The sequence below is a fragment of the Neopsephotus bourkii genome, unplaced genomic scaffold (genome assembly GCF_033783945.1).
Source record: "Neopsephotus bourkii isolate Nb327-2 ecotype Australia unplaced genomic scaffold, CSIRO-AGI_Nbou_v1 NB_1637, whole genome shotgun sequence".
In the NCBI taxonomy this organism is placed as follows: Eukaryota; Metazoa; Chordata; class Aves; order Psittaciformes; family Psittacidae; genus Neopsephotus; species Neopsephotus bourkii.
In genome coordinates this window covers 12,046,299-12,061,381 of record NW_026902112.1, presented here as the reverse complement: position 1 = coordinate 12,061,381, position 15,083 = coordinate 12,046,299, and the positions used below count along the sequence as shown (strand labels likewise).

Genomic DNA, 15,083 nt, shown 5'->3' with positions numbered 1-15,083 from the left:
TTCATCCATCAAGGCATCAACAAGGCTCTTGACGTGGCAGCTCAGGGCTGTGGGGACAGCATCAGAACAAGCAGCAGCTCAGCCAGCACATGTCGGGCCAGCTGCAGTGGAGGTTTAGGAGCTTATCCACGCAGTACAACCACATTTTGGTGTCTATCTGGAGTCCAATCCCACCCCAGCTAAGTGAAATAAAGCCCATGAGACAAGATATGGACCACATATGGTCTTTGAGAAGACTTTAGTCTCCCAAAAAGGGAAATCCTGCTGCCAAGAGCATGTTGTTACAGAGATGCCGGGCTCTGGATGGCAGACTTGATGCTGAACAGTGCTGAGAGAAGAGGGAGACCTTTTGCACATCCCACCAGCCTGCTCCTGAAAGCTTCTGCTGGAACACAAAGTGTCCCCTGATACATCAGAAAGCCCAGAAATAAGTTTTCACTGTGCTAACTCGTGTTCCAGACTTGCCATCTTGTTCCATCCACTGTCACGTCCCAAAATGGGGGAGAAGGGAGCTGGGTGCTTGCCAAAGAGAAGCTGCCAGCAGTTACAAACTGAGCTAATCTCTGTGTTTTTTTCCCTTAGCTGTCTCCTAAGGAATTAAAAACAACTCAATTATTTCCTGACACCCACCTGCAAGCCCCAGGCTGAGATCTGACAGGGATGAGTCTCCACCTCAGCACACCAATGCAGTTATCAACTGAGTGTTAAGATCTAAAACCACCCCAATACCCCTCAAGGCATCCTTTGACATCTCAATTCCAGCATCCCCATGGGGACAAGAAGATCCTGGGGTACTCACAGAAGCACAGCCCCCTGGGATAACCCCAGCAATGAGGACAGGGGAGTCTCCTCGGAGTGTGAATCCAAACCCATTCTCTCCTCTCATCAGATGGACTCTCCGCACTGGGTACCACTTGTTTTTGGCTGAGAAAACCGAAAGGGGCCCCTGGGATGAGGTGGAAAGATGGAAAGAACATTTTGGTGCAAGAACAACACCCTGGGGACGTGCAAACTTGCAAAACACCCACTGATGGGGAGGAGGCAGAGCAAGAAAACACATCTTTTGCTTTTCTTTAAGGATGTGATTTGGAGACTGGCCAGAGTTTTACACTTCCTGCACACCCAAAAGGTGGATTTATGCACTATAAAGCTGAAGGTGTTTAAAAGCCCATGTCAGATGTTGGTTTTACAAGCAGCAGTAGCTTTGCACAGGTTGGGAAGGACCTTAAGAGGTTTCTGCCCAGAGATAAGGTCTGGACATGTCTCCCTGCACTGCCTCAAGTCCTGCAAGGCACAGCAGTGAGCTGGTATCTATCTAGACACTATAATTATGGAGCAAAGAAAACAGAAAGCTCTGATGGGAAGAGCTTCATTCCCTGGCTCCTTAACTCCCCTGTTTAGGAGCAAACAACAGTACCCAAGGAGGGATGGGTGGTGAGGATTTTCCCTGCTGCCTGGCTCTGGAGGATGCAGCCTGACTAGGGTGGTCCAATAGCAGGGTGTGAGGTAGTGTTCAAATCCCCCAAATCCATCCTATCTTCCTGTCTTTTCCCCACTTTTTTATTCCCACAGGAGCAGGATATACCTGCCTGTCTTGGGGCTGTTCAATCAACCTTTCCCTGGGGTACTGCACAGTCCTTGGGGTGCTTGGGGCACAGGGACGGTACAACCAGGTTCCATAGCAGCCGCAAAGCTCAGTCCTGCTCCCCAGGACCCTGTAAACCTAAAGAGGGGAGGGACATAAAGGTCCAGTGGGAGATTCCTAATGCCTTTCAGCTGGCACCATCCTGCCCCCAGAAAGCTTCCTCTAAAGGGTCCCTTTGGTCCTTTCTCAGGCAAAACCCACCCTAAATGCCTGTGCTGCTCCACTGTGCACTGGTGGAGCTTTGTGATCCATTCAGGTCTTACAAAGACAGACCCATGCACCCTAACCCTCCTCTTGCACATGCCCCTGCCCTTTTCCTCCTTGGAAAGCTGCCCATGGGTGCAACCGCTGCACCAGAGAGGGAGAAGAGGCAGAAGGAAAGGGGAGGAAGGAAACCAGGCAAGCAGAGCATGCAGGGGAGGAGATGTCTGCTCCCATGGGGCACCCTCCATCCCATAGCTGTACATACCAGCCTGTGGAAGAGGTCGGTCACCTTCACCTGGGAGAAGCTGGGGGATTTGATCTCTGGTTTCTGGTGCGTTTTGGCTGGCAGAAGGGAGAGGAAAGCACATACACTGTGGTCAGGCAGTTGTGGCAGCTTCTGCCTCTACATTGTGCTGCTTGAAGAGGGATTTTACAACTCATAAGAGCTGCAATGTGCTCAGGCAGCTGCCAGACATGCAACCCGGAGCCCCTGCTCCTACCTGTGATGACAGGGAGCTCTGGTCCCCAGCAACATGCCATAAACTCGCCATGGGAGTTTGCCCACCCCATGCAACCTCAGCTCCACTTACGGTGAATATCTGGAGCATCTCCAGTTTCAAAGAAGTCCTCCTCATGGTCGATTTCGGAGTATTTGCTCAACGAACGCTTGTGGGCAAAGGAGAGGACCTCCTGCAGGATATCCATCTTCCTGAGGATCTTACACAAGCCGTGAATCCTCATGGCTTCCTCGTGCTTCATGATGGCTTTCTTCAGATGCGCTTTGCCTGCAAAGGAGCAGAGAGATCTGAGCCCAAGCGGAGCGGAGCTGTTCCCTCTCGGCTGCCTACAGATGACAGCAGCTCCCAGGGCTGTGCCACCCCGACGTGACTCAGGGACAGCCCAGTCACGTTTGCAGCCTGCCAGGCGTTCAACGTGCTGCTAAATGGAGTAGGTCCCAGCCGTCAGCTCGAGCCCCTGATGTAGGGCTGGGAAGGGACCTTGAAGGGTGACCTACTTCACTCCCCCAGCGCCGGAGCTGGCAGATGTTCCCAAAAAGCAAGCAGCAAAGGAGCTGCCACCACGTTGTGCCGCCCCCAAAGTCCCTCCTAATGCTTTAACCTCAATCTCCTCTGCAAATTAACTTCTCTCCAGCACCTTGCATCCCACGGGAGGGCAAATACACGAAGGACAATCAAGCCTTGTCCTCCTGGTGCCAGCTTCGGGAAGATGCAACACGTCTCCCTCTTTTCTAGGCTAAGGAAAGCTTTCTCATTGCCCCGCAGGTCCTGCTTGCCATCCTCTTCTGCATCTGCTCTTGCTTTGCTCCTCTTAAGTTGCCTTCAATGCGTTTTCTATCCTCATGGAAACGAAGCAGCCAGGAAAACAGCTATATAAGCTAAACTACCAAAAAAGCTCTGTCTACGCACTCGTACCATAGAAACCCGGGTGCCTGTTGCGCTTCCCGGTTTAGGACACACGGTGGCAACATAATCCAGGGAGATGATGAGGTTTGCTCCAGGTTTATGTGGACCAAAGGCAGTGGCCTCAAGACCTTCACTTTCCTCCATAAACCGCATTCGAGGAAGTATTTTGAGGCTGGATAGAACACAGAGAGGAAGATTCCCCCTAAAACTGTATCATATCCATCAATCCTATTTTATCAAAGCATCCACTGTCAGCAAGAAAGCAACTAGGTTTTAATGACTATCTAATGACTGTCCTGTGATTTCCAAGAGATTACAGGGAATAGAGGTTGGGCATGGAAGTCCATGGCTCCACTCTACTTAAAATGGGGGAATATATTATGTTTGAGAAAACATGCTAAGACCAGGAGACAAGGGAAGAGGGAGGGAAATATCCTTTCAGAGAGATGATTTTAATGCCATAAGCTTCTTCCTTTACTATAAACCAAACCCAGAGCTGAGGCTGGTGTCTGCATGCTCATTTTTCACCAGCAGATGTGGGGAATAAGCTCCATTCAACAAGAGCACAGGTAGAGCTTGAAGCTGGGCTATGTACATCATATATGAAGACAGGCTGACAACATTGGGGCTGTTCTGCCTGGAGAAGAGAAGCTGTGTGGAGACCTCAAAGCAGCTTCCAGTGTCTGAAGGGGGCTACAGGGATGCTGGAGAGGGACTCTTCATCAGGGACTGCAGTGATAGGACAAGGGGTGAGAGGTTCAGACTGAAACAGGGGAAGTTCAGGTTGGAGATAAGGAAGTTCTTTACTGTGAGGGTGCTGAGGCGCTGGCACAGGGTGCCCAGAGAAGCTGTGCCTGCCCCATCCCTGGCAGTGTTCAAGGCCAGCTTGCATGGGGCTTAGGAGACATGGTCTGGTGTGAGGCATCCCTGCCCATGGGAGGGGTTGGAACTGGATGATCTTAAGGTCCTTTCCCACCCAAACCCTTCTATGATTCTGGACACCAGATGACAGCAGCTGAGGGTGTTGGGGTGGTGTTACCATAACACTCTGGTTTAGGGGTATAAGGAGTCTCTCATTGTATGTCCTTCACCTCCGATCCCCAGCAGTAAATCTGGCCAAGCAGCCAGGAGAACTTTGCTGGGGTTGGTGATGTGGCAAAACTCCTTCCTGGTGGGACCTGTCTCCTTTCACACACGTGCAATGAGTGGAAAGAGCACCAGGAGGCAGCTCATGGGGAAGGCAAACAGAAGATGACACCCAAAAACCAGAACGCTGAGCTTTGCTCTACTTGCAGCCTCCTTGGGGAGGAGCTGCCAAACCATGACTTGAGCTAAATAAGCAACGTTCTGGTTTTGTCCCTCAAGCTGAAAATCCACATGGGAGGAAGTTTTTGTTTCCCAAACGTTTTGATGTAGCTAAAAAGCCACCCCCTGGCATCTGCTGTGTCTTCTTGTGATCCAGCCAAGTCAGCAGCAAGGAGCTTCCAGGATCTTTGTGTCCCTGTGGATTTCTCCACACTGCGTTGGGTGATGTTACCTTCCTTAGAAAATCTTTGTGCCTGAGGTTTTACTGTTAAACTTGGCTGGAAAAGTTGGTGCAAGCAATGCGAGTTGGTCCTCAGCACCCTAATAGAGATCCATGATGCTTTCCTGCCTTCCCAGGAAAGGCTATTCCCAAAGAAAGCCTCAAAATTATGTACTTGCATGGAGAAACCCCCCCACAACAGCTCATCACACACCTTAATGAAGACCATGCATCCATGAATAGGGTTACTGTGGGGCTCACTGCTCATACATTAAGCTTTCATTGCAAGCACTGGGGGATTTGCCCCCATCAATGTGCTTACCCAGCTTCCTCCTCTCCTCAGGGTCCTGCAGCAGGACACGGAGTGATGGTCCCTCTGGCATGGTGACATGGAACTGGATAAAAGCCTTCTCCTGCTCTGGCAGTTCAGCATCAGATGCCGCTGTGTGAAACAGATGGCAGGGGATGAGTTTAGAGAGGTCAAGGCACTGCTTGACCACCCAACACTGAGACAGTGGGGACACGAGGACAATGAAGCCGCATCCATGTTCATATGGCCCCAAACTTCCTCTCACCCAACCACAGCCTGCGACAGCCACAACATCACTGATGGGGAGAGGGGAGAGTTATCACATTGAAGGCATAGCACAAGTATCTGGTTCTTTTGCCCCCTTCCCTTCTTTGCTCCAATCTGGAAGCAGGATTGGAAATAAAGAGCCCTGGATTTTCCTCATCCGGAGGCTAGCGACAGGGAAGCAACAACTAAAGCACACCAGCAGGGTAGACCAAAGCTTAATCTGGGAGCTGAGCCCTCCTTGCTGTGCCTGGGGCCCCTACATGGGCACAAAGCTTGCCATACAACCAAAGGGGTCCTTCAGTGGAGAAACTGAGATGGATTCAGAGCTCTGAACACCATGTTGGGCTCTGTATGTGTCCATTTTACACCCTTATTTCCAGCCAAACCTGCTCCTAATCCCACTTGGCTCACAGGGAGCTCAGGGTTCGATGGCAGCCTCCTTCCCTGGGCACAAAGTGCAATCAGAAGGCTCCCAAGGACCTCTGTGGATTTGCTGGTCCAAAAGCAGGAACACAAAGGCTGGGAACTGGTTCTCCCTGTGCAGCATCCCTGGGGGATTAAACTGCAGCTTAAGGAGTTTCTTGCCAGCTGGTTATGGGAGCTAAAGATCTGTTATTCTGAACAAGGGGGTCAGGGAAAGGCAGTGAGCAAGCAGCTGAAATCTCAACAACATTGCCCGGGATGCAGCAATAAGCAATCCCCAGACACCCAAATTCTGCCTCTCCATCAGACTTGTGTTTCCTTCACCATTAAGGTTACCAGGAGCCTCCAAATGTTAGGGGAGAAGTTTGCCCTGTCCCTTGTAACCCCATATCAAACCCAGCTCCATCACAATTCTCTGCCATTTCTGTCTTTAAGCTGCACCTCACTGTCTGCCGACTCTGCCCCAGCAGCTCAATCCTGCTTCTACAACACCCACATGGCACAAGCCCTGCAGCAACATTTGTACAGGCTCTGGAATGGGGGAGGATGCAGGGAAAGTCTGGCAGCAATCACCATCACTAGCAGCTCTCACCATGACTGGCACAGCTCTGCTTTGGCAGCCATCCCCCAGTAACCCTCCAGTCTGGCCTCAGCCACCTCACCAAGTGATGGGTCAGCTCCACAGGTCGCAGTGTGCATTACCTGCTTGCCCTCAGATCCTATGCCTGACCCAAAATTGCTTGTAAGGGTGTTGGTGATGGTGCAATGGAGATCATGGGTTGGATCCTGCATCCATGCTCCAGCTGGCTCCATGAAGCCACGTCAGCCTGGCTCCATCACAGCCACATGTACCCCGCTGACAGTACTCACCACCATGGGATTCCCAGAGCAACCAGCTATTAAATTCAAGGTTCTTCTGGGTTTATCTTCATTTTTGAAGCCCTCAGCTGTCGTGGCACAAGTAATGGGTGTCCCAGAGGATACCCAGCTGAGAATATGGGCACACGCATGGTCAGCAGGTAGCTGACCCCCTATTTACCCATCCAGTCCCAAAGGGGACAGCAAACAACATCCCTACAGCACCTCTTTTACTCACCTTCTTAGGAAGACTTAGCAAGCACTGTGCAAAGCAGAACTACGGGGGAAATCTGCCTTATGCATGAATCCCTGAGTCAATAAGCAAGATCAACAGCTCAGAGCATCCTAAAACCTTTAGGTTTTGTATCCATCTACCCTGTGCATGTCTACACCTCTTCATTTGCAACCGCTCCTCCTAAACAAGAGGCTGTCACGTGGAGCCAGCACTTGGCTGAGCAGGCATCTGCCTCTGAGATGTAACACTCACCAGGGCAGTCACAGAGGGCAATGGCAGCGAAGTAGTGGGAAAGCGCTTTGAAATGCTCCGATTTGACATGGACCATGGTGGTCCAAGAGAAGGGAACGTAATCCTTCACATGGGCCTGGGTCATTGTCTGGTGAACCAGAGAGTAGACATCTTCTACCTGCGGGTAGAAGGGACAACATGGGCTGAGATGTAGGACATCCATCAAGAGACAGTGACAGCAGGCCACAGAAGGAACATCTCCAGTGGGAACATCCCCCACCAAGTCCTCTTCTCCCCACGGTGCTCACCCTTGCTGCCTCCTGAGCGAGCTGGAGCTGTGTGAGGAAGTCGTGCTGGGCACGCAGCAGTGTCGTCTTCTCAAAGACACACTCCTGGACCTGGGCAACCATCAGCCGCACCAGCATGTTCAGAGAAGCAGAGCTCATATCCAAGCTGGGAGCATTGGAGAAGTTCTCCTTCAAGTAATTAAAGGCACCTGCACAAAGGAGAAGCTCCTGGTAGCCACAGGGCCTACAAGCAGGAGGGTCAGGCTATTGGACCATGGAGGTTTCCCCACCAGCAGCACAGGAGGAGAAGAGCCAGTAACCAAGAAACATCTCACTATAACCACTGGGTAAAAAGATGGGGCGTCCCTCCTTTGCTATCTAAACCATCCTTGTGCCCACACCTTTCTTCTCCAGAGCCCTGGGTAACCACAGTTGTTGGGTCTCTTTTATTCCCAGCTGCTTGCAGACAGATCAGCATTTCTCCTGTTCCCAGATGGAACATCCCTCCTGCTGTATGGAAGCCACACCGAGTGGCTCTTGGGTCATCCCAGCTTCTCTTCATCACCCACAGAAGCAGCATGGTACCAACTCATACTTGATTTGTGGTCCCTTGGAGATGCCCTGTCCCCATCCCTCTTTGTACACATGTGGAATACTCCCAGCCCAGGGAAATGCTGCCCTCAGAGAGCCAGGGAAGGGGGGGAACCCACATACCTGCTGCCTTCTGGAAGGCATCGATGGCCTGGTTGAGCCCTGGCAGGGAGGCACGGTCCTGCCGTGCTCCAATCTGGGTGTGCAGAGCTCCAATGTTGAAGAGCACACTGCCCTTCTCGAAGGCCAGTGCTCGCTGGTGGGATGGGACCCCAGTCAGGGAGTCGTACCTGGGGAAGGGAAGAGTTGGATGCCCATTACTACACATGGAGAAGGAAGCTGGAAGGTTTTCAGTGTTCTTCATAGGCCCAAAGCCACTCTTCCCATCACAGCTCATCCCCATAGGGTGTGTTCTTTCCCCTGCATCCCCTAATCACTCACCCATGGTAACAGCAAACCCACCTCCTCAAGTCCACCAGCCCTGGCTTTGCTGCAGAGGCAGCAACCCCACCATGGAGGCTTGATCCCAGCTCCCTCCCTACTCACACAGTTCCCCAAGGGGGATGGGGAAAACTGCACGAACCAGTGGAAATAAACACCCAGGCTTTTGGTGGGAGGGAAGAAACGGCTGTCAAGGAAGTAGAGCTGGTTGTAATACTCCATCAAGAGCTCCAGCCCAGCTTCATTGCGGCTTGGGGTGCGCATCGCCTGCAACGATGGGAGAGGAGACATGAGGGTGGGAAAGGGAGGGAGAAAAATGGGAGGGGAAATGATGGATTTATGGAGCTGCACATGCTGGTCAGCCCAGGGAGAGGAAAACTCCACCTGAGTTATTCGATCAAATGGATCAGATCAATATGATCAATAGGATTAGATCAATAGAATCAACCAGGTTGGAAAAGCCCTTTAAGCTCACCCAGTCCAACCATTCCCCAGCACTGCCAAGGCCACCACTAACCCATGGCACTGAGGCCTCGTCTCCACGCTGTGTGAGCACTTGCAGGGACGGTGACTGCAGCCCTGCCCTGGGCAGCCTGTTCCAATGCCTGAGCACCCTCTGGGGCAGGAATTGTTCCTCAGCTCCATCTAAACCTGCCCTGGTGCAGCTTGAGGCCGGTTCCTCTTGTCCCATCCCTTGTTCCTTGGGAGCAGAGCCCAGCCCCTCCTGGCTCCATCCTCCTCTCAGGCACTTGTAGGGAGCCATCAGGTCCCCCCTGAGCCTTCTCTTCTCCAGACTGAACCCCCCACGTCCCTCAGCCGTTCCCCATCACATTCGTGCTCCAGGCCCTGCATCAGCTCCACTGCCCTTCTCTGGCCCCACTTCAGCACCTCAATGTCCCTCTTGTAGTGAGTAGCCCAGAACTGGACACAGGATTCAAGGTGCGGCCTCACCACTGCTTAGCACAGGGGGAAATGCAGTGAAGATGCTGTGCAGCAATGACAGGCAGCCCCATGGCACAGATTCAGCTGTAAGAAAGTTCGGGGAGGTACCACTTTGGTGATGGGGCACCCAAATCTGGAGTCAGCAGCCTGGGAACTATGCTGGAGGTGATGCTCATCTAAACCATTATTGTTTTCAAGAGAAAGTCATACAAAGTCTCATGAAATAAATGCTGTGGAAGAAATAGGATTTATGCTTTTAGTAAAAGCCCTTGAGCTTTTGACCTGGCAAGGGGAGGAGGGACAGAGCTCTCCTAACAACTAATGTTAACCACAGGCCCTTTCCCATCTTCTGGCAGAGCTCCTCTCCCATAGGCTTAAAAGCAGGATCAGGCCCATTCATAAGGGCCTGATCCAGTCTCTTTCTTTCCAGTCTCTGGAATCACAGGCAAAACATGAAATTACTTAGAAAGCTATTATATAGGAGAGGAGCAAATCCACCTTTACTGGGTTGCTTTACATTTCCCCTTCTCCAGATGCTAACTGGGGAGAGAGCAGTTGTTTGGTCTCACTGGGGTGACCTAACAGTCACAAATGATTACTGGTGCTTAGTGTGGGAATCCTGTACCCTAAGACAGAAGGATAAGGATTCGGCTTGGAGAGAGGATGAGGAGACCCCTGGAGCAAAATGTGGCACCTTCAACAAGTGTTTCTGGACAAGTCAAAGCAAGACTTTGTAATTGAAGAGATACCAACCTGCCTCAGCTCCATGAACTCTTTGATTTCTTTCTCAAACAACATGCCCTCCTCTCCATAGTGTTCACTGATGAAATCCTGGATGGGGAAACAAGAGAAGAGAAAATCTTGAGTCACCCTTTAAAACAGATCTGCATGATTTAAAGGCTGACTTTGGGCTATTTTGTATAAGCAACTTGCCAGCTCTCCCCACAAGTGAAAACCATCTCCTTCCTGCTTGGCTCTTGGTGTTCAGCATCTCTAGCCCCTCGCCTCCCACTTTCCCATGTTGTAAGTCCAGCTCCTCTACATAAACTTGGGTTTTTGTAGCTCTTCCAAGACAGAAACTGTTTTGGAGCTGCTGCAGCATCTCCTCTACAGCACCCAACCATCCCCATGTACTGAAATATCTCCCAAAGTGCACAGTCATTCCCTTCCATCATCCTCCATCACATCAAGAGTGTGGAACCCTGATGCTCACCTTCAGTGGTGCCAGCAAATCCAGCTCCTTCGTCTCCTTCAGACCCAAAGGGATCATGGGGACGCTGATGGACTCACTGGAAGAAGTCAGCAACATATTCGGTGGTTGGTTTAAAAGCCTTACAGAGACCTTTTGTGTCAGGGCCTAAAATAAAGCAGCTCTTTGCCCTGGGTTTGTGCTAAAACTATAAGAGGACTCAATTCTGCACAGCAGAAGGATGCTCTTCCCAATGGAAATGGCAGCACAAGAGAAGAACAGAACCTGAAACTATCACCCTTATTCCTCCAGCTTCTCCTTTTTACTCCCTAACAAAGGTAACAGCCACAAAATCAGCTTCAGCAATGAAGCTGCTTTAATACCTTGGGAACCAGGCACAGGTCATGGACTCGCCCTCTCCTATGTGCTAATCTGGGCTCTGGTGCTGATAAAGCCTTGCTCAGGCTGCACACTGTGCCTGATATTGACATGTTCTACCTCTATTAAAAGAAGTTGTCTATTAATAGCTCTTATTACAGAGCTCATTTGATACTGTAAAGCCCTGAAGATGATGATGAATTTGGGAGCACCCAGTTGGGGAGTGGTTTGTATTTCAGCATGAAAACAGGGCAGTTGTGCAGCACTGAGGAAGAAGAGCTGCAGAACCACAGCCAAGAAAGGACCATCTTCCCCCTGATGGGGGATTTAGCAGCTATTTTGATTCTCTGCTGCCAACAGGTAAAGAAATGGCGTGTATAAAGAGCAGAGCCTGCAGCATGCAGTTCACAGCCCTGCAAAAGATTGTAGAATGGTTTGGGTTGGAAAGGACCTTAAGATCATCCAGTTCCAACCCCCTGCCATGGGCAGGGATGCTTCACACTAGAGCAGGTTGCTCTAAGACCTGGCCTTGAACACTGCCAGGGATACAGCACTTACTACTGCTTTGGGCAGCCTGTCCCAGTGCCTCACCACCCTCACAGTAAAGAACTTCTTCCTTATCACCAACCTGAACTTCCCCTGTTTCAGTTTGAACCCATCACCACTTGTCCTATCACTACAAGCTACATCATCCAACTACTGTACACAAATACAGAGAACATGGCACCTGCAGCTCAGATTTGCTCCACAAATGCTTTCCCTCATAGCCATTTATCCCTTGGGGATGCCCCCAGTACTGTCACTGAGCCATGTTACTGAATCCTTGGCCACTTGGCCTAATTTAAAGTGACAAGGAAGTCTGGCACAGGGTGAGATGGGAGCTGTGTCAGGCAGGATCAAGCCCTTCCCAACCCAGATTTGCACAACTCTTTCTCCTTCCCTCCAGAAACTGCTGTTAACTTGTGAACACATCACTCATTAATCCAGGGAGGAAAAGAGGCAAAGAAAGCTGCAGAAACCAGGGGAGCAGGGCAGGGAGGCTGCACCCACATTCTCATCTCTTCCTACTGAATAAACAGCTTCAAGAGCTATAATTAGAGTAGAAAAGGCATTATTGTTTGTTCCTACCAAGGTTTCCGTTCAAATCCAATGCCTGCAGCAAACAAAGGGGTGTTTGTTTGGCCTGGGCAGGGGTTTGGGGTTGCTGCTGTTGCTGGTTTCTATTTAAACCAGGGCAAACCAGAGGCAGGTAAGAAAAGCTGAGCCCTGATAAGGAAGAACTCTGGGAGGATGCATGCAACACAGGAGATGTTGCATCCCTGCTCCTAGTGCAGAAGAAGGATCAACATTCAGGATTCCATTCAGAGGCTGCAGACCCTCCAACTACAAACACCCAAGGGCGGCAGACGTATAGGACTCACTTGGCTTTATTCCCCACAGCAGACCCCATGAACCTAACTCAGTTCTGCACCAAGATCATCCTGGTCCCACATTTAATGTCACTGCAGCAACCTGCAGGATGGAGTCACTGATGCTCTCCTGGTCTTTGCACCTCTTTCTATCCCCAGTACCACAACCAGCCTCCCCTAAGGAGGACCAAGCACTGGGAAAAGCATGTGGATGGACATAAAGTCACAGAACCACTGAATGATTTGGGCTGGAAGGGACCTTTGAAAGTCATCTAGTCGAATCCCCTGCAATGAGCAGGGACAAATTCAAATAGATCAGGTTGCTTAGAGCCCAGTTCAAGCTCACCCTGAATGTCTCCAGGGACGGGGCATCTACAGCCTCTCTGGGCAACCTGTGCCAGTGTTTCACCATTCACAGCTTCCTTGGGCAACCCATTCCAGTGCCTCACTTGGAACTTCTGCTAAAACCCCATTTCAAATGGTGGAAAAATCTCTTGCTCTGGTGGGAAGCTCAGGAAAGTGGATGATGCAAGTAGAGATGGCTATTTCTAACCTATTCCTCCTGCTTGGGGACACCAGTGTGTCCTACCCCTGGTAGTGTTCAAGGACAGGTTGGACAGAGCCTTGGGTGATGTGTTCTAATGTGAGGTGTCCCTGCCCATGGCAGGGGTTTGTAACTGGATGATCTTACAGTCCTTTCCAACTCAAACCATTCTATGATTCTATGCACCATACATCCCCAAACACCTAAGTATCTACTAGCAAAAGAGGTTAAACTGGGTCTCCTCACAGCTCTATAAATGAAACATTGATGTTTCCACGATAAAAAACTGCTTCCAGGCCCATGCCCAAGTCCTCCTCTAGCCTTCAGCCACCACTTCATGGTCCTTACCAGAAAGCCAAACCCTGTGCAGAGCAGGAAGGCAGAGCAATAGGTACACGAAAGATGCTGACCTGCTCCCAGAAAAAGCAAAAACCAGCTACTAGTAGCAATACAAATACAATGCCAGCTGCTCTTCCCACACCACAGGCTCTGTACCTGTCATTCTGGTACACATCCATGCTGCTGTTCAGCTCCTCCAGCTCCTCCTTCAGCAGCTGCAGGTTGGAGTTCACGTAGCTCAGCTCCAGGGCAACTGTCTCTTTGACCTTGTGGTTACTGGTGGCCCTGCAAGATAACACAACATGGATCAAACCTCCCCCATTTCATCAGTGCCTCTATATGCCTCTATTTGGTTGGTGACAGCCAGCATGGCTTCACCAAGGGGAAATCCTGCCTGACCAATTTGGTGGCCTTCTATGATGGGGCTACAGAACTGATGGACAGGGGTAGAGCAGTTGATGTCATCTACCTGGACTTGTGTAAAGCGTTCGACACTGTCCCACACGACATCCTTGTCTCTAAATTGGAGAGACATCAATTTGATGGATGGACCACTCGGTGGATAAAGAACTGGCTGGATGGCCGCACACAAAGAGCTGTAGTTGATGGCTCAATGTCCTCCTGAAGACCAGTTACAAGTGGTGTCCCTCAGGGATCAGTGTTGGGACTGGTCCTGTTTAACATCTTCGTCTCTGACATGGACAGTGGGATTGAGTGCGCCCTCAGCAAGTTTGCCGATGACACCAAGCTGTGTGGTTCGGTTGATACGCTGGAGGGAAGGAATGCCATCCAGAGGGACCCTGACACACTTGTGAGGTGGGCTGATGCCAACCTCATGAAGTTTAACCATGCCAAGTGCAAGGTCCTACACCTGGGTCGGAGCAATCCCAGACACAGCTACAGGCTGGGCAGAGAAGAGATTCAGAGCAGCCCAAGGAGAAGGTCTTGGGGGTGCTGGTTGATGAGAAAATGAACATGAGCCAGCAGTGTGCGCTTGCAGCCCAGAAAGCCAACCGTATCCTGGGCTGCATCAAAAGGAGCGTGACCAGCAGGTCGAAGGAGGTGATCCTGCCCCTTTACTCTGCTCTTGTGAGACCTCACCTGGAGTATTGTGTACAGTTCTGGTGTCCTCAACATAAAAAGGACATGGAACTGTTAGAACAAGTCCAGAGGAGGCCACGAGGATGCTGAGGGGCTGGAGCACCTCCTGTATGAAGATAGGCTGAGAAAGCTGGGGCTGTTCAGCCTGGAGAAGAGAAGGCTGCGTGGAGACCTCACAGCAGCCTTCCAGTGTCTGAAGGAGGCCTATAGGAATGCTGGGGATGGACTCTTCATTAGGGACTGTAGTGACAGGACAAGGGGTAATGGGATAAAACTTAAAACAGGGGAAGTTTAGATTGGATATAAGGAGGAAATTCTTTCCTGTTAGGGTGGTGAGGCACTGGAATGGGTTGCCCAGGGAGGTTGTGAATGCTCCATCCCTGGCAGTGTTCAAGACCAGGTTGAACAGAGCCTTGGGTGAGATGGTTTAGTGTGAGGTGTCCCAGCCCATGGCAGGAGGGTTGGAACTAGATGATCTAAAGGTCCTTTCCAACCCTAACCATTCTATGATTAATGTCAGGTTTGTGGAGAAAAATTTCAGTTTTGGGTGCAAAACCCCCTTCTTTATAAGAAGAGGCTTGCTGTACTCACCCATTAGCAGAGCTGGACCCTGCCCTCCCTTCCCCACTTGTGCACATCAGGAGATGTAAACAGCAAGGACTGATTTCAGTTGCCTGCTCCCAGGCTGATTACACCTTCCTTATCTGCTCCAGAGGAAAGTGGGGAGAGATAAGCCAGAG

At 50.8% G+C, this 15,083-nt stretch overlaps 1 protein-coding gene and 1 long non-coding RNA gene across 3 annotated transcripts in view; one reads left to right on the top strand and one right to left on the bottom strand.

Moving 5' to 3' along the window:
- The window catches only part of LOC133223495 (uncharacterized), a 449,146-nt gene that overhangs the window by 189,603 nt on the left and 244,460 nt on the right, over positions 1-15,083 (top strand). The gene's annotated exons all lie outside the window — the stretch shown is intronic.
- Positions 1-15,083, bottom strand: part of RHPN1 (rhophilin Rho GTPase binding protein 1) — a 31,951-nt gene that overhangs the window by 2,851 nt on the left and 14,017 nt on the right. For both annotated transcript variants that reach the window (XM_061374227.1, XM_061374228.1), the window contains exons 3-13: positions 13,399-13,527; positions 10,597-10,672; positions 10,137-10,214; positions 8,584-8,708; positions 8,124-8,290; positions 7,431-7,618; positions 7,144-7,300; positions 5,121-5,240; positions 2,440-2,634; positions 2,115-2,191; positions 800-946 (exon numbers count right to left, since the gene is read on the bottom strand). In XM_061374227.1, coding sequence (XP_061230211.1) covers positions 800-946; positions 2,115-2,191; positions 2,440-2,634; positions 5,121-5,240; positions 7,144-7,300; positions 7,431-7,618; positions 8,124-8,290; positions 8,584-8,708; positions 10,137-10,214; positions 10,597-10,672; positions 13,399-13,527 — 1,459 coding nt within the window. The remainder of the gene's footprint in view (positions 1-799; positions 947-2,114; positions 2,192-2,439; positions 2,635-5,120; positions 5,241-7,143; positions 7,301-7,430; positions 7,619-8,123; positions 8,291-8,583; positions 8,709-10,136; positions 10,215-10,596; positions 10,673-13,398; positions 13,528-15,083) is intronic.